At 41.5% G+C, this 16,660-nt stretch overlaps 2 protein-coding genes across 4 annotated transcripts; one reads left to right on the forward strand and one right to left on the reverse strand.

Moving 5' to 3' along the window:
• Nucleotides 1-3,335: 3,335 nt before the first annotated feature.
• LOC4328798 (monosaccharide-sensing protein 2) lies at nt 3,336-8,572 on the forward strand. Of its 2 annotated transcripts, XM_015770476.3 has the most exons (7): nt 3,336-3,603; nt 3,831-4,027; nt 4,134-4,231; nt 4,691-5,257; nt 6,321-7,285; nt 7,401-7,588; nt 7,697-8,477. In XM_015770476.3, the coding sequence occupies exons 3-7, from the start codon at nt 4,153-4,155 to the stop codon at nt 8,136-8,138; spliced, it is 2,241 nt and encodes a 746-aa protein (XP_015625962.1). In that variant the 5' UTR covers nt 3,336-3,603; nt 3,831-4,027; nt 4,134-4,152; the 3' UTR covers nt 8,139-8,477. The 2 variants fall into 2 exon arrangements, with proteins under 2 accessions (XP_015625962.1, NP_001396801.1); NM_001409872.1 differs by lacking the exon at nt 3,831-4,027 and having other exon boundaries at nt 7,697-8,572.
• A 139-nt stretch (nt 8,573-8,711) lies between these two features.
• LOC4328800 (kinesin-like protein KIN-14D) lies at nt 8,712-16,197 on the reverse strand. 2 transcript variants are annotated; one of them, NM_001416354.1, is given in 19 exon segments: nt 8,712-9,072; nt 9,735-9,838; nt 10,008-10,411; nt 10,603-10,775; nt 10,851-11,104; nt 11,184-11,348; nt 11,563-11,741; nt 11,856-11,962; nt 12,118-12,297; nt 12,382-12,477; nt 12,578-12,659; nt 12,753-14,237; nt 14,576-14,650; nt 14,721-14,798; nt 14,908-14,991; nt 15,085-15,212; nt 15,320-15,491; nt 15,601-15,851; nt 15,951-16,197. In NM_001416354.1, coding segments are annotated over 19 exon segments (4,146 nt in total). In that variant the 5' UTR covers nt 16,000-16,197; the 3' UTR covers nt 8,712-8,992.
• Between the last annotated feature and the right edge of the window lie 463 nt (nt 16,198-16,660).

Genomic DNA, 16,660 nt, shown 5'->3' on the forward strand with positions numbered 1-16,660 from the left:
TGGCTGCTGGCTGCAAGGCAGCCAGCTAGTAGCGCTACCGAACACACCCATTACTTCTAAAATTTTCTTTCTTACCTACTATATAATTTTTCTTTCATGTGTTTATATTTTTTTACCTTTATCAATTATACATAGGTTATAAATGATTGGGTTGTATGGTGTGTCTTTTGGAGGGAATAAATGAAATTTATACCTTTTATGAATCATCCAAAAACTTAAAAACAGTTGAGGTGATGTGAAGAGATGTAATTTACACCCTTGATGAATCATCCAAAGGCTAAAAACAATTGAGATGATGTGATTTTATGAGAGAAAAGAGAATTAGCATTAACTATACTTAGTGGGGATGAACTTTATATATATATATATATATATAGGATGACAAAGAGGTTTGCTCATTATGGCTTCCTTATTAGTATTATTGCAAGGGAGAATCAGTTGACACAGAGTTAGCTCGTATGAGTAATCGGCGTCAGATTTTGACGTATGTTTTTCTGCCGGTGTTTGGTCGTCATGTCAGTTACCAAATTAAAAAGCGTCAGTTGCTTCTGGTGATGGGAACACAGCTTATTTCTTTCGTCAGACTGCACGCTACTACGCTTCTATTAGATTTCTTGTTAGTTTTGCATTCGGCAGAATGGCTGTTGCTGAACCTTTTGCGTTTTGTTGTTGCCGTCACTATCCGCTTTACAGATATTCATGGAGCGAAATTTGAAGCTGTTGTATGTATGGCCATCTGAAGAAACCATATGTCATTTTTTTGTTGATACCTCTGCCTAAAAAATGCAAATATTATCTTAGTTATTACCTACCGTCAATACAACTAATGCAAAAGCCATGATATCATAACAAGATGTTGTCATCTGATCGGAGTTTATCATTTTTGACATCTTCATCTCAGCTCGTATTATTATTTACCCCGTCTTTTTTTTTCAAGAAATGGACACATAGATTAACGGAAACGCTTCCCGAGCTCTTAAGGGTGATTACTAGAGTAAATTTCATTAAATCCCACCTATTTATGCATCAAGTTGCACGAAATGTTAGGTATTTTGGCACTTGACATATAACCTAGCTTTATGATTCTAAAGTTTTAGAAAACCACACGGTAACCATTTTGATATATTCCTATATTAAAATAGAAAAAAGAATGGATGTAGCATTTATAGGATGGATAAAGTGCTAATAAATTTGAGAAATTTGAGAAGTGATTGTAACTGTAAAGTACGGTATATCAAAGTTAAAATAATTATTAATGTGGTTTTGTGAAATGTTATGACCTTAATATCTAAGCTTACGTGTCGCATACCAAATTTCCTGTGGATTTGTGAAACTTAAATAATGGATGTGATTTTATGAAATTTACTATGGATTTTAAAACTTTCTATATATGCGCAGAATATTGTTTAAATTTATTTTTCAACTTTATAATAGTCAATTCACTCATACGTACCCTTAATAATTATTATAAAATAAGGTCACCATATCACCAAACACCAAGAATTTAGTGAGACCAGATATTTTTCATCCGTCCCCATATTTTTGAGCGTGTATAAAGTGAAACAAACTGACAGATGTTTATGTGTACGTCGAAATCCATGAGAAAACATATGAAAGGTTTGACCGAAAACAGCACCGTCATTTATTTTTTGTTCTCCTGGGGTTGTAATAACATCGTGATTCTTTCTTTCAAACCAAACCGTACTAAAATAGCCACCGATTTCGTCATTCTTTCTGACCAAAGAGAGTTTAAAAACCCATAAATTTCACTATGGTCCCAAGAGATTTAATTAGCGAGGACCATGGTCTGTTCTATACTACTATTTTGTAAACCTTGCCACGTTGTGACGATCTGGAAGCACAACTTCTCTTCCCCTGTCATTCGGCTCCACGATCCAAGATCTCCGAAAATTTGACATTTTTACTCTTTCTAAAAACTTATTTAAAATGTATTTCCTGAAAAAACTTCAACAATAAATGAACCTCAACCCAATTACCAATTACACAAACTATAAAAGAAGTTGAAATGAACGTAACTCAACTGGTTAGATTTCTTATGGTGAAACTAGCCCATCCAAATTCAAATTATAGATTTAACACGTGCTTGCATTTATGACTATTTTCTTTTAGTGCTAGTTAACGTATTTGTCGATAGCAAGATGTCCGTGATTGCTTCATCAATCTCAAGATATACTCTTTTGGAGATACTTATATAGATAAATTACATGCGTATATGTTTATAGGGATGAGGTTTTGCGCGCTGTGAACGTTACATTTGTAGCAATGTTTCTGGAAAAACAATGGAATAAGATTTGGCCGGATTCGAGGGGATTCCATCAGCTCACATGCACTGTTGCCACGAGAGCGAATCCTGACCGTCCAATCCGGTGGCGTTGGTGGCTAGAAAATTAGCTCCGCAGGGCGTCTTCGAGGCGGCAGCGGCAGCAGCAGCTTGCCTGAGCTGACAGATGCATGTCTGAGTATTTGAGTATTGGCGTTTATGTGTGTACCTATTTCACGTAATCCTTCCGTCGTAAAGATTGGGCTACATATCTCATCGTAGTACCGAGGTTGAGTTTTTTTTAACGGGAGGAGTAATCACGAGGAAAAAAGGTTTGATCTAAAACAACACCGCCATTTTTAGCGATTATTAGCGCTTTCAACGCGTGTACACTCATCTCTACAAAAAATACGCCTATCTCTATAGGCATAATTTGTACCTGCATATCATAAAAAATAATTACCCATAAGACTAAAAGAAACCCATAAATTTCACAATGGTCCGAAGACATTTAGGCTCAGTGGAAGAAACGGCTGGGTTAGGAACTAATTTCTCACGAACACACAACAGAATGACTTATTAACGAATGATTAATTAAGTATTAGCTATTTTTTTTAAAAAAAACTAATATAGTTTTAAAACAACTTTCATGTAATTTTATTTTTAAGAAAACATATTGTTTAACAGTTTAGAACGAGACAGCCTTATTACTGTACAATGTAAGGACCCTGGTCTGTTGTACAGTATATTGTAATCTTGCCAAGTTGTAACGATCTGGAAGCACACACTCTTCTCTCTTCCCCGTATCATCCGGCTCCACGAGACAACCAACAAGACCAAAAACTTTTTTTTTTTGGGGGAAAACAAGACCAGAAACTTGATGAGAAGGCAAAAATAAACCCAGAAAAAAAAACAAAGGGAAAGATTTGGCCGAGTTCGAGTGGATTCCATCAGCTCACATGCGCTGTTGCCCGCCCCACGAGAGCCAATCCTGACCGTCCAATCCGCGGCGTCGCTAGCTAGAAAATTAGCGGCGCGTCGTCGAGGCCGCGGCAGCAGCAGCAGCTTGCCTGAGCTGAGCTGACAGATCAGTCGTGGGTGGCTCTTGGCGCGACGCCGCGCCCCGCGCACCGTGCGCCGTGCGCGTGCGCTGTCGTCACCGCCCACGAGAGGAGATCCGATCGCCCGCGCCGCGCGTGTTCCTGCTCTTCCTCCTCCGCCTGGGCCGGACAAGGCGGGATCTTGCGGCGCCTTCCTCCAGGGGATCTCGCTCGCCGCGGCCGCGCCTCGCTCGTCTCGTCGCCCAAGAGGTGGAAGAAGAGGTGGGATTTTACTCTTTTTTCTTTTATCTTCGTGGGTGGCTCTGGGCGTAGCGGGTGGGCACTAATTAACCAAAGATTAGTGTAGTAATCACCGGGTGTTTAGTTTACTGCCGCCGCTGCGTCTGTCTGTCCGTATGTGCGCGTGTGAGGCTCGCATCCATGTGGCATCTGGGCAGCGGCAGCTGCAGCTTCTCCTCCCCACTGAGCCCTTTTGTCCTCACTCGCAGGTGGCCCTTGCCCTTTCTCTCTTCTTCTTCTTCTTCTCTGCTGCTGCTGCTGCTGCTGCTGCATACTTCCAGCATCCAGGGAGTGGCTGCCTCCTGGCTTTCCATTTGAGCCGCCTTCGATTCTGATCTGGGACCGAGGAGCACCCCGCTTCCTTCCTTCCTCGGTTCTTGGCCGTTTCTTTGGTCTTCTTTGGGAGGTGCGGTGATGGAGTTCTGCAAGAATTTTGGGAGTCCTGTGTTTGTTGTTATTGTGATTGCTGGTTCGGGTGTGTTCATTTCTTGCTGCTGATTTCTTGGATGCAGGGATCGGAGAGGGGTGAAGATGTCGGGTGCTGCTCTCGTCGCAATCGCGGCCTCCATCGGCAACCTGCTGCAGGGATGGGACAATGCCACCATTGCAGGTAAAAAGGTTTTACTTCCCGTGTCGTGCTAGATTGGTTATTTGGTTGAGAGTTTGTGAGTACTAGGAAATATGAACAGCTGTCAATTTTTTCTTAATTATCAGTGTTGGTGTACCTTCTAAATTTTTCAGATTAATAGACTGCTTTAGATCAGATGTTTGTTGAGTGCTAATTATGGTCTTCTAGTAACATGTCTGGTGTTGTTGTTTGAGTCCTAAGAGCAATTGGCACAATTGTTTATCAGCAAACTGGATCGCATGATATTAATAGTCTCTTAATTTTTCTAGATCTGTACTAATCTTATTGAAGAAAGAGATGTTCTAATCATAATTGTTAGCTATTGTGTTGTCTGTTGAATCATTACTGTTTGCCATTCTTTGTTCTGAACACCTGTAAAGATTGTTCTATCCAACAAGAAAGTGTAAATGTTAACAAGGCACAATTATTAAACTTCTTCAGGTGCTGTACTATACATAAAGAAGGAATTCAAGCTAGAAAGTGAGCCCACTGTGGAGGGGCTAATCGTGGCCATGTCACTGATTGGTGCAACCATCATCACAACATTCTCAGGGCCGGTATCAGACTGGATCGGCCGGCGCCCTATGCTCATTCTCTCTTCAATTCTCTACTTCCTCAGCAGCCTCATCATGCTATGGTCCCCGAATGTCTATGTGTTACTGCTCGCACGCCTTATAGATGGATTCGGCATCGGCTTGGCTGTCACACTTGTACCTTTGTACATCTCAGAGACAGCTCCTTCAGAGATCAGGGGTTTGCTGAATACACTGCCACAGTTCAGTGGGTCAGGAGGGATGTTCTTGTCCTACTGCATGGTGTTTGGGATGTCACTGTTGCCGTCACCTGACTGGAGAATTATGCTTGGTGTTCTCGCAATCCCTTCGTTGTTTTTCTTCGGATTGACAATATTCTATCTGCCAGAATCACCAAGATGGCTTGTCAGCAAAGGGCGGATGGCTGAGGCAAAGAAGGTATTACAAAAATTACGTGGGAGAGAGGATGTCTCAGGTATGTTTTGCTGAAAATTTTGATGTTCATTTCACCCATATTTCCAGCTGACCAGTTTAAAAACAATTTCTCCCAGATTCTAAACTCATGGTTAATACTAGAAAACATGTGTGGCATTGGTAACTGTTAATTTCTTGACACGAACTTAACATATGCAGAAATAGTGTATTTTTGAAAAAAAAGGGTAAAAGAAATCAAAATCTATTAAGCGCCTTCTATCGGTGCTCTTTTGAAAAAGCTTATGAATCTTCAAGTAAAAATTACTAAGTACACATAACTACACTAATTCATTTTCCATAGAAGGCAGAACATGGAATGTACAATCGTTATCTCACCAGGTAGAGCCCAAATGAGGTGTCCCAACTTTTTGCTGAGTCCTAATCTGGAGAAAAATAATCAGGTGATCTAGATAGACATCGCCCTCTTTTTTTTTTTTTTGGTAAGGGTAACTCTAGAATTTGGGGGGTGGGACCTGCTGGTATAATGTGGATGTGGGCCGACCCACGGGTCCTTATCTACTCTAGTTTAACTAAATGAACTATATTTTGCTTTTGAGATTTTAAAAGTGAAATTAAGTCCATCTAGTTGACCTAGAGTGGGTCAAGGAGCCCCACAGCGGCCATGCCTAACAACAGTGATTGTTCAGAAACGTTAGTAATGATTTATCCTTAAGTTCATGCTTTCCTCAAACTAATTACATAATACATGTGTCAACATCAAAATAGGCATATGCTGTTAGCAAGTGGTTTCTCTATTTTCTCCTCTACAACAGACTAAATGGACAGTATTCGGTTGGCTGAGAGCATAATATTGCTGTTATTTTAAGTTCATCGAACTTCGCTGTAAGCTGGTTGTCCCCAGCTGCACTATGCTAGCTTTCTATTAAAGCTGGGCCCTTATATTTCTGTTATTTGTTTCTGGCACACCATTCATATTTATATTGCTGCTTTATTCATAGTTACTACTTATTTATGCCAATGTTTATACCAATGTCCAAATAAAATCATGTAATCTACGTGAAAAAATAAAGTTGCATAATCATTCAAATTATCAAATTGCGCAGGAGAAATGGCTCTTCTTGTTGAAGGTTTGGAGGTTGGAGCTGACACTTCCATTGAAGAGTACATCATCGGACCGGCTATAGAGCCAGCTGATGAGCATGTTGTTGATGGCGATAAGGACCAAATAACACTGTACGGGCCTGAAGAGGGCCAATCATGGATTGCTCGACCTTCCAAGGGACCCAGCATTCTTGGAAGTGTGCTTTCTCTTACATCTCGTCATGGCAGCATGGTGAACCAGAGCGTGCCACTTATGGATCCTATAGTCACGCTTTTCGGCAGTGTCCATGAGAACATGCCTCATGCTGGAGGAAGCATGCGGAGTACATTGTTTCCCAACTTTGGTAGTATGTTTAGTGTGACAGATCAGCACCCCAAGGTTGATCAATGGGATGAGGAGAACCTTCATAGGGATGATGAGGAATACGCGTCTGATGGTGCTGGAGGTGACTATGAAGACAATGTCCACAGCCCGTTGCTGTCCCGACAGACCACGAGCGCAGAAGGGAAGGACATTGCACACCATGCTCATCGTGGAAGTGCTCTGAGTATGAGAAGAAGAAGCCTCTTGGAAGAGGGTGGCGAGGCGGTGAGCAGCACTGGCATTGGTGGGGGATGGCAGCTTGCATGGAAATGGTCAGAGCGAGAAGGCGAGGATGGTAAGAAGGAAGGAGGATTTAAAAGGATCTACTTGCACCAAGAGGAAGTGCCAGGATCAAGAAGGGGCTCAGTTATTTCACTTCCTGGTGGAGGGGACGCTCCTGAAGGCAGCGAATTCATACATGCTGCCGCTTTGGTAAGCCAACCAGCACTTTACTCCAAGGATATCATTGAACAGCGTATGTCCGGTCCAGCCATGATTCATCCATCAGAGGCAGCTGCCAAAGGTTCAAGCTGGAAAGATTTGTTTGAACCTGGAGTGAGGCGTGCGTTGTTAGTCGGTGTTGGAATTCAAATCCTTCAACAGGTAGAGATGATACCAATTTCATAATTCTTTTTTGTACTGTCCAACATTGACGGTGTTTAAGATTTGTGTACTATTAAGAATTCACTAATTCCTTTTATGTTCTTTCCTTGTGCAGTTTGCTGGAATAAATGGGGTTCTCTATTACACTCCACAAATACTTGAGCAAGCGGGGGTGGCAGTTCTCCTTTCCAATCTTGGCCTCAGTTCAGCATCAGCTTCCATCTTGATCAGTTCTCTGACCACCCTACTGATGCTTCCTAGCATTGGTTTAGCCATGAGACTTATGGACATCTCTGGAAGAAGGTACTAACTTGTTTCCTTGGTTTGCATCATCTTAGTACTACCAAATATACCAAACAAGAAATGCACCCAAGTTAGTATTAATTACATCATACATTGTTTCCTTTTTAGGTTTCTGCTTCTGGGCACAATTCCAGTCTTGATAGCATCTCTAGTTGTCTTGGTTGTGTCCAATGTTATCGACCTGGGTACAGTGGCCCACGCCGCACTCTCCACAATCAGCGTCATCATCTACTTCTGCTGCTTCGTCATGGGATTCGGTCCGATCCCCAACATTCTGTGTGCGGAGATCTTCCCCACTAGGGTCCGCGGCATCTGCATTGCCATCTGCGCCCTGACATTCTGGATTGGTGATATCATAGTCACCTACAGCCTCCCTGTGATGCTGAATGCCATCGGCCTAGCAGGTGTCTTTGGTATATACGCAGTTGTTTGCTCGATTGCCTTCGTGTTCGTCTTCCTCAAGGTCCCCGAGACGAAGGGCATGCCGCTCGAAGTCATCACCGAGTTCTTCGCTGTTGGTGCAAAGCAAATGCAGGCTACAAAGGCCTAATTCTTCAGCAACTCTGCTTTCAATCTTTATATAACACTGTAAATTGGAATCTGCAAGATCACACCATGAGGCTGGAGGAGCTTTTTGAGTTGTAAATGAGAGAAGAGGATTGCTATTCATGCTCCTTATGCAAGGGAAAAGAGTTCATTACTGGCACAGGGCAGCTGTAAAGTAGGAAATTTTCATGTTATTCATGTCCACTTCTTGTTTATTTAGTACTGTGTTAGGTAATGTTGTTATTCATCAGTAGTTGCTGCTAGGGATGTTCAAAAATAAGCTTGCTAATCTGATTTTGAGCTACTATGTTGGGGTTCATAATAAAGTAAATTTTCTGTGTCACCTTGCAAGCTTTTGCACTTTGTTGTAAATTGTATGGGGAAGTTTATTTATTAATGGTGCCGCTCTAAAAGCAACTACAGAAGGCTCTCTGGTGTACAACCGATGGTGATTCTTTTGTTCAGATTTTATGTCATCACAGTTACAAGGAGTAAAAATGACTGTTGGACTATGAAGAAACAGTAAATATTTTAAAACACTGATATTTTTGCAGTGCATCAACAAATTACAAAAAAGGATTGGACTTGTACTCCATTTCATTGTGAAAAACCATTTCATTCTTCATACTAAAAATATCCACAAGGTTTTCTCATTCTTTGATATCAATATAGGGCACAACATCTAGCCAGTGTAAGCTTACTATTTGCACAAGAAAATCAGATGGCAGCTTGACTTTCAAAATCCATGTCTCCATGTCTAAAGCATAGCCTTTCTGTCCATCTTAAAAAAGTATATATTGAAAAACTATACAAAAAATAAAGCTGAGTATAAGTTGGCTAAATGTTTATGAACTTGATCTATGGTCCTCTCTTCAAAGTACTATTATTTCTTGCAAGGGGAGTTGCCTGGGAAGTTGAACTTTTTCGTACACCTGTTGCTGCTGCAGAAAAATAACATTAAAGAAATAGAAATAGCATTTATAAAACATGGAATTAAAAAAAGGCACATATAAAAACTAGGGTTTAAATAGCTTTGGGATTTGGGGGTTAATACTGTAAGTTCAGTAACCACTATTCAAAACTGATGGTTCTTGGTTCGCTGAGCAATTTGAGTCACATATACTGTATGCAACTATAGGAATTCAAGTGAATTCGTGTCAGACTATATCGGTGGTGTAATAAATTGATAAACTGCCTTACCATGTTGTCTCAGGATTTAGCTGATTGTCAAAGCAAAATAAAATTTTTAAAAAGGTTTTACCCATCTACAGCCAACTTTGACAGAAAAGTTCAGTATACTGTCGATAGCATACTGTCGTTGTAAGCGTCAATAGCTTACTGGTTTGGGGCTTTCCCCCAATCCATCTCGACAGCATACTGTCGTTGTAAGCTTCAAAATGTAATGAACCCCCTCTTCTTTCTTAATGAAATTGGTTGACTGTATCTTTCGGCCGACCCGGCAAAAGAAAAGTTCAGTATATGGTATCCCTGTTTGATTCATGTCCACTTATTCAGTTCAGGAGGCAAGCTATCTGTATAACTACTGCTGACAGATTAAGATCCATTCTACCATACATCATTGCCTTAAACCATACTTCACCTGAAGATCTAGCTGGGGCAGGATCTCTTGGTTTAGGTCGCAAGCTTGATGACTGGCCAGCTTTCGGCAATGTAAGCTTCTGGACACGGTTCACCGCCCTAGTCCTGCATGAGAAATAGCAAGTTACAGATAACCAGTGGAAATAAATTTCACATTATACAAAACAAGTTTTTTTAGATAATGACATTATACGAAACAAGTATGCAATAAAGATGTCAAATTCAGAAAAAAAAAAGAGTTAGCTAGTATAAGAACAAGATTGGAATTACTCACAACCGCTCTTTCGCAGCAGTGTTGGATGTTTTCTCTTGCTCTTGATCTGCTACATTGCTTACTGAACTATCAGCTTCTGCACCCATGGAAATACCATCCGAAGCATCGCTTAACCTTCCATCCGAGTCGACATCCGCAAGGCCAGAAATCTCAGGATCAACGGAGAGCATGGACCCAGCTTCAGATTGCCTGTCACTGGTGTCGGAGAAGTTATCAAGATCAGAAGCTGCCCCACTGCCAACACTTGTGCCCTTCCCTAGGGATGTAATGCCCGGGGAAGAGGACGAATGCTTCAATACGGAATCAGCTTGTCTCGTTGGCTTCAATCTGGTGCTACTATTGAGTAATTGAAGCCTGTCGATTTCCTCATCCTTCTTTGAAATGGTATCTTTCAGAAGTGAAAGCTGCAAGGAGAACATTACAAAACAATAGATGTAACAGTATTTTTCATGGTGAATTACTATTCCATTGCTTACATCACATAATGTTTTGACATTCCCGAACAATATTCTTAACCTTTTGCCATTTCAATACTGAGACCATTATGTCAAGAGAAGTCAGAAGTGACTTGATGATTATTGAGAAATTTGGTTACCTGATCCATTAATTCTTTGACATCTTTTCCCTCCTTCCCCTCCTTATTGCTCCTAGCAACACCAAGTTCCACCCCAGACACTCGTTCCGCAAATTTCAGAGTACTTAAAGTCTCTGTGTAAGATGAAACATCTGGGTTGACCTGCACAAACATTAGGGTTTTTGCATGCCCACCTGCATATCAAACTATGCATGTCAATACAACTCCGTGTATGGCATGTAAAATAGTTCTCAAGTGAAGCAGAATACCCAGTGAAGTCTGCAGGACTTGTGTGAGCTTGCTATTTCTGTATGGTACATGAGCATTCTTTTGTGATAAAGAAAATATAACATCCCCAAGAGCAGCCAAAGACTTGTTGATGTGCTGTGCTTCTTTGAGCCTGTCCCCTGTAACTGCAGAGCGGTCCACCCTCTCACTTCCAGCAAGGTCCACAAGATGTAGAGCGCCACGCAAAGTGTTTCCAGTCTTCAGATCTTGGCCTCGGACATGAATGGTCACAACGCTGCAAAAAAAATATGATCTCTAGTAAGAAGGGTTAGTCCTACGACAAAAAAAGAAAAGAGAAAAGGCAAGTAAATTACCTGTGAGACCTGCTACTCCTCTCATTCAAAGCTGTTGCACTCATGGCTCTATTGTCATGCCCTGTTTGCATTAGCTCGATTACATGAGAAGTTGAGGTGACAGGACACATTGTTGCATCAGGAACAGCAAGTCCATTGGGTTGGATGGTGTTCTGGATCCCTAGTGTGTTGGAAGTTAAGAAAAAGGAGGATATTTCTTCACATCAATTCAGTCTGCAAAAATCAATGTATGGAACTTCTCAAGCAAGATGATCGCACTAGAATCTGATGAAGGATGGCCATCGTGTGTGTACACAATAAAAAACTGCAAATTTTATTGCAGATTTAAATTCTATTTGGTGAAAGGCTACACTAATGCAAGTCTGGGGGAAAAGGATATTTCTTCTGCACGCCACCACTGCCAAGGAGATCACGGATTTGCTCATTGTAGATCTCAATCATCTGAACACCAAGTTCGTAAGTGATTGTGTCTCTACGGTCATGAGAAATATTGAAAAGGTCATTTAATGCCCTATAATTGACTCCCCATTCCTTCTCAGTTGCCTTTTCAGGTCCCATCTGAGAAATTGATAGAAACAGATCGTTGTAAACACATAGTGACTGTAGAGAAATCTTCTGGCACGCAAACTGAAATAAACAGACCAAATGTTTTTGCCCTGAGCTTCAGCGTACCATAGTGTATGTTTTTCCTGATCCAGTTTGCCCATATGCGAAAATGCAGACATTGTAGCCATCAAGAACTGATCTAATTAGTGGCTGTATGTCCTTGAAGACAGCATCTATTAACAAAATAAGAGGGATAAGAGAATTGATGTATATGACATACACTATTATGGGATATAATTTTTTGAAGGATTTGTTGAACTAATTTGATGCAATAGCTTCAATGGAAACCCAACAGAAGATTAAGTTGTACTGACCACTTATCATGTACCTTGTGTAGTGATAGGGCCAAAAACTTTGTTAAATGTGAAATTTTTGCCCCCTTCCTTCCCTTGTTTTGTAGGGTTTGATAGAACTAGTTCACCATTGTCCCCAATATATTCAACTGAACTGGACTTGTCATCCTCCCCAGGTCGAAAAGGTCTTATCCGACAATATACTCTGATGTTTCCTGCTCAGAAATACTATGCCAAGGTGATATCTTTTGACCTAGATAACCAGACAAAATGGACTGATGATTGTAGTTCACATGTACCTTTTAGTTCCTGGATCTCATTGAACAATTTTCTGTTTTCTGCAAGAGCTCCATGATACTTTTCTGCAGTATTTGTTACCACCTTAAGGCTTTTTCCTGTTGAAGATTGCAACTGGTAATGTTAGTTGCAATCCATCGATGAGAAAAGAAGTATTTGTATATGAAACCCACAAGTAATCACAAGGTTAATTCTTACCAAGGCCAGCTAGTTCTTCAGACCACTTGTTTTGACAATTTAAGATTTCATGCCTAACGGAAACAGAAGATAGCTTCAAATCCTGATGAAACACAACACTTTTGACTAACTGCAGAATTTAAGAACTCCGTAAAATTTGAAAAGGAAGAACAAAAGGAAGTTATTTTTCTAATACCTGAACATTCTGTACTTGCAAACTTACAAATTGATCGATCACCACTTCTTTCTTTTTCCAGAATTGGATTCTAGTTTCGGATAATTCCTCAAGTTCTATTCTTCTCTTGGTAGAATCGTCTAACATAAGCTTTACTTCTTCTATCCTCTGTTCCAACTCCTTACTTACTTGTGCAGCCTTAGTCTCTAATTGCTGACTGTGTGCCTCATGCAATCTCTTTGTTTCTTCAAGCTCTTTCTTGAGTTCTGAAATTATACTGTCATTGTTTTCCTTGTCTGTGAGAAGCCTGGCCACATCTTCCTTCTTAGATTCTAACAACCTGCAGCTCTCCTCGTATGATGATCTTAATGTTTCCGATTCCTTCTTAAGTTTCAAAATGGTATTGTTACCATCTTCTTTCTCCTTCATCAACCTCATTATCTCAGCCTTATCCTTAATTGACCTTGCTGCATCTTCATCCGCGATTTTCTTCAATTCAGCCTTATTTTCCTTCTCCTTGATAGACATGAACATGTCTTCCTTCTGCTTCATCAAACTAATTATATCTTCCTTTTCTTCAAGCAACTTAATTATCTCTTCCTTCTCCTTTGTTAACCTAACTACTATATCATCTTTCTCCTTAATTATCTCTTCCTTCTCCTTTGTTAACCTAACTACTATATCATCTTTCTCCTTAATCAGCCTGTCTTTATTGTCATCTGCCATTTGCTTTCTGTCCTCATCCTCACCTTTTCCCAAGTTAACCATATCTTCCTTCTCCTTCATAAGTATAATTATATCTTCCTTTTCTTCAAGCAACTTAATTATCTCTTCCTTCTCCTTTGTCAACCTAAACACTATATCATCTTTCTCCTTAATCAATTTGTCTTTAATGTCATCTGTCATTTGCTTTCTATCCTCAACCTCCCCTTTTTCCAAGTAAACCATATCTTCCTTCTCCTTCATAAGTCTAATTATATCTTCCTTCTCCTTTAGTAACCTAACCATCTCTTCCTTCTCCTCTGTCAACCTAAGCACAACATCATTCTTCTCCTTAATCAACCTGTCTTTATTGTCATCTGTCATTTTAGTTGTACCCTCAACTTCACCTTTTTCCAAGTTAAGCAAATCTTCCTTCTCCTTCATTAGTCTAACTACATCATCCTTCTCCTTCAACAACCGAATCATTTCTTCCTTTTCCTTCACCAATCTATCTAAAGCATCATCCTTCTCCTTAATTATCCTATATTTATCTTCATCTTCTATTCGTTGTGTTTCTTCAGCTTTGACTGTTTTCAAGTTAATCATGCCTTCTTTCTCCTTCAGCAATCTAACCATATCTTCTTTCTCCTTTAGCAACCTAACCATATCTTCCTTCTCTCTCAGCAACCTCACCAAATCCTCATTTTCTTTCATCAATCTAACAACATCATCCTGGTACTTCATTAACCTTTCCATATCTTCCACTGCTAGTTGCCCTTTATCTCCAAACTTGTCTTTCTCCATCTGCATAATAAGAGTAAATCAAAATTATCTATTGCTTCTCAAGAACTAATGATTTAAAGACCTGTCATCTTTTACAGAGTGAACAAGAATCCCAGTCATTCTGTTGACATATCAATCTCAGAGAAAAATAAGACAAAGGGAATTGTATCAGCATTGCCATTTGTCTGCCATTTTATCTTTTTAATATTTATTAATTAATGGTGACAGGAGGATCTTCAAAACCTCATTTAGGCCAGGTGAATACTTCACTTGAAGTACACAAAATTCTTGCAACAACCCAAAGTCAAGATAGATGGCTCAGAGAAGTTGCTGGAGTTTACATGTGTTTGCCCACTTACCCCACCAGCTAACACCTCTAGCACTCTTATCCTTGACTGATACTTCTCTTCGCGAGCTTTAATCAGGTTATTTTGCTGCAGACAAGTAAGAAATCACAAAGGACTAATCTGGTATAAGAACACATATAGAAAATATTTATCTTACGTTCCGTATATGCCCAGCCTGGGTGGAAATGCGCCTCTCAATCTCTAGTATGACCTTCCTCAGCAAGCAAGCAATGCGCTACAATGAAACATTTACATTCATTTGTACAAGGGAAGGTGTTAAAAACATGAAATCACTTAAATTTGGAAAGAACAAACTAACTGCATTTCTTTTCTGAGAAGCCTACATAAGGTATTTGTCCATTCTTCCTCTCAATGCTCTCATCAAGGATGCTGTTGAAAACACCCAGAAGTGACTGCGTAGGTGCATTCTGCAACAAGCCAGCATTGGGTGACAATGTAAAAACTTTTCTAAAGTAAAACATGGTATCTCATTACTAGTAGGGATAATTAGATGCACTTACATCCAAGCTAGTGGATTTCAGCAAGTCTGAATATTTGCCACCGAGCTGATCAGCATATCCTCCTTGCTTGAGCTGAAATACCTGCAACGGCGAATACGGATCGGATCCTAACACAGGGCTGGATGGCTCTGAATACAAGCAAAAGACAAGAAGATGTCTCTCTCTCAGCCAGCAATTGGATGATTCACCATCACAAAATCAGTTGCAATTGTCAGTTTGTCCACTCCAGGTATACCTGACATAATTGGGCTAGTGAGCATCCTTTGCAGCTTGGATTCGACGCGCTTCCGGCCCCCTTCGCTGTCGCATCTGGTCAGGAAACCAGGGTTCCGGTGGTCATCGCCGCCGCGCGATCCGAACCGATCCTTGAGGGCAAGGATGCAGTTCACAACAGCCGTCATTTGGCCCTAGATGGAACAGTGTCTCAATCAGAAATGGGTGGGGAATTTGTCAATTTGGCATGGCGGCAAAAGGGGGGGGGGGGGGGGGGGGGGGCAGCGCGATTAGGGCAAGAACCCGCTCGAGGTCGGAGGCGCTGAACTTGGCGACGCCCATCCGCTCGACGGCGGCGCGGAACCTGCCGACGTTGTCGGTGGAGGCGTCGTCGAGGAGGGCCCCCGGGCAGAGCCTCCGGAGCAGCGCGCAGAGCAGCCTCCCCGTGGCGAGCGCGGCGCGGAGGTCCTCGTCGGTGGCCTCCGGCGGAGGCGGCAGCGGCAGGTCCGGGAACAGCGCCAGCAACCACCCGACGACGTCCTCCCGCCGCCTCGCTGCACCGCCAACCAAATCAAACCAAGAAACCCAAGAAATCAAGAAAGAAAGCGTTGAATCGAATCAAGAAACCAAAGGGAGAGAGAAAGAAGACGTACATGGGTCAGGCGAGGCGGCGGCGGCGGCGGCATTGTTGCTGCTGGACATGGAAAGCGAGGTGAAACGAAGCGATGGAGACGGCCATGTGGGGGATTTAAGCCGCGGCGCATTCGTATCGGAGCGCGGAGAGGTGAGGTCGGGAGGGAAAGGAGGCGCGCGGGATGCGTGGACTCTCTCTCTCTCTCTCTCTCTCGCTCTCTCGCGCTATTTTTGGGTGGCGCGCGGGAGGAGACGACGCCGGCGAGACGCGCGCGGGCGCGGCGGCTGGAGGAAGAAGACGAGGTGAGACGAGACGGGCCCGGCCCGGCCCGTTTGGTAAACCTTGGGCCTAGCCCAACAGAGCCATTCATCGGATTATTGGAAAGAATTGTTTGCTCTATGCTTTGAAAAATATTTTTTCATAAAAGAACTTTTTTATACCGTATTACTTAGACCACTTATTTTAAGCTATATCTGTTAGATTTATTTATTTTTATTTTATTCCCATAATCAAGGAGATAATATAAATCAAACGGGTTCCTTTTTTTTGCTACAAGCTTTGGTTTCTTGTTTCTAGACTATACAGCAAGTAAATGGAGAGGCCGCAGGTACTTGTTCATTTGCATAGTCGGGTAATTAACCTTTTGTAATTCGATTTTTTTCACTTTTAGGGTTGCGTCAGTATGGGCCAACATTAGTTTCAATCCAAACCAATATTGTTAATGGGAAG

Source organism: Oryza sativa, chromosome 2, assembly GCF_034140825.1.
Source record: "Oryza sativa Japonica Group chromosome 2, ASM3414082v1".
Taxonomy (NCBI): Eukaryota; Viridiplantae; Streptophyta; class Magnoliopsida; order Poales; family Poaceae; genus Oryza; species Oryza sativa.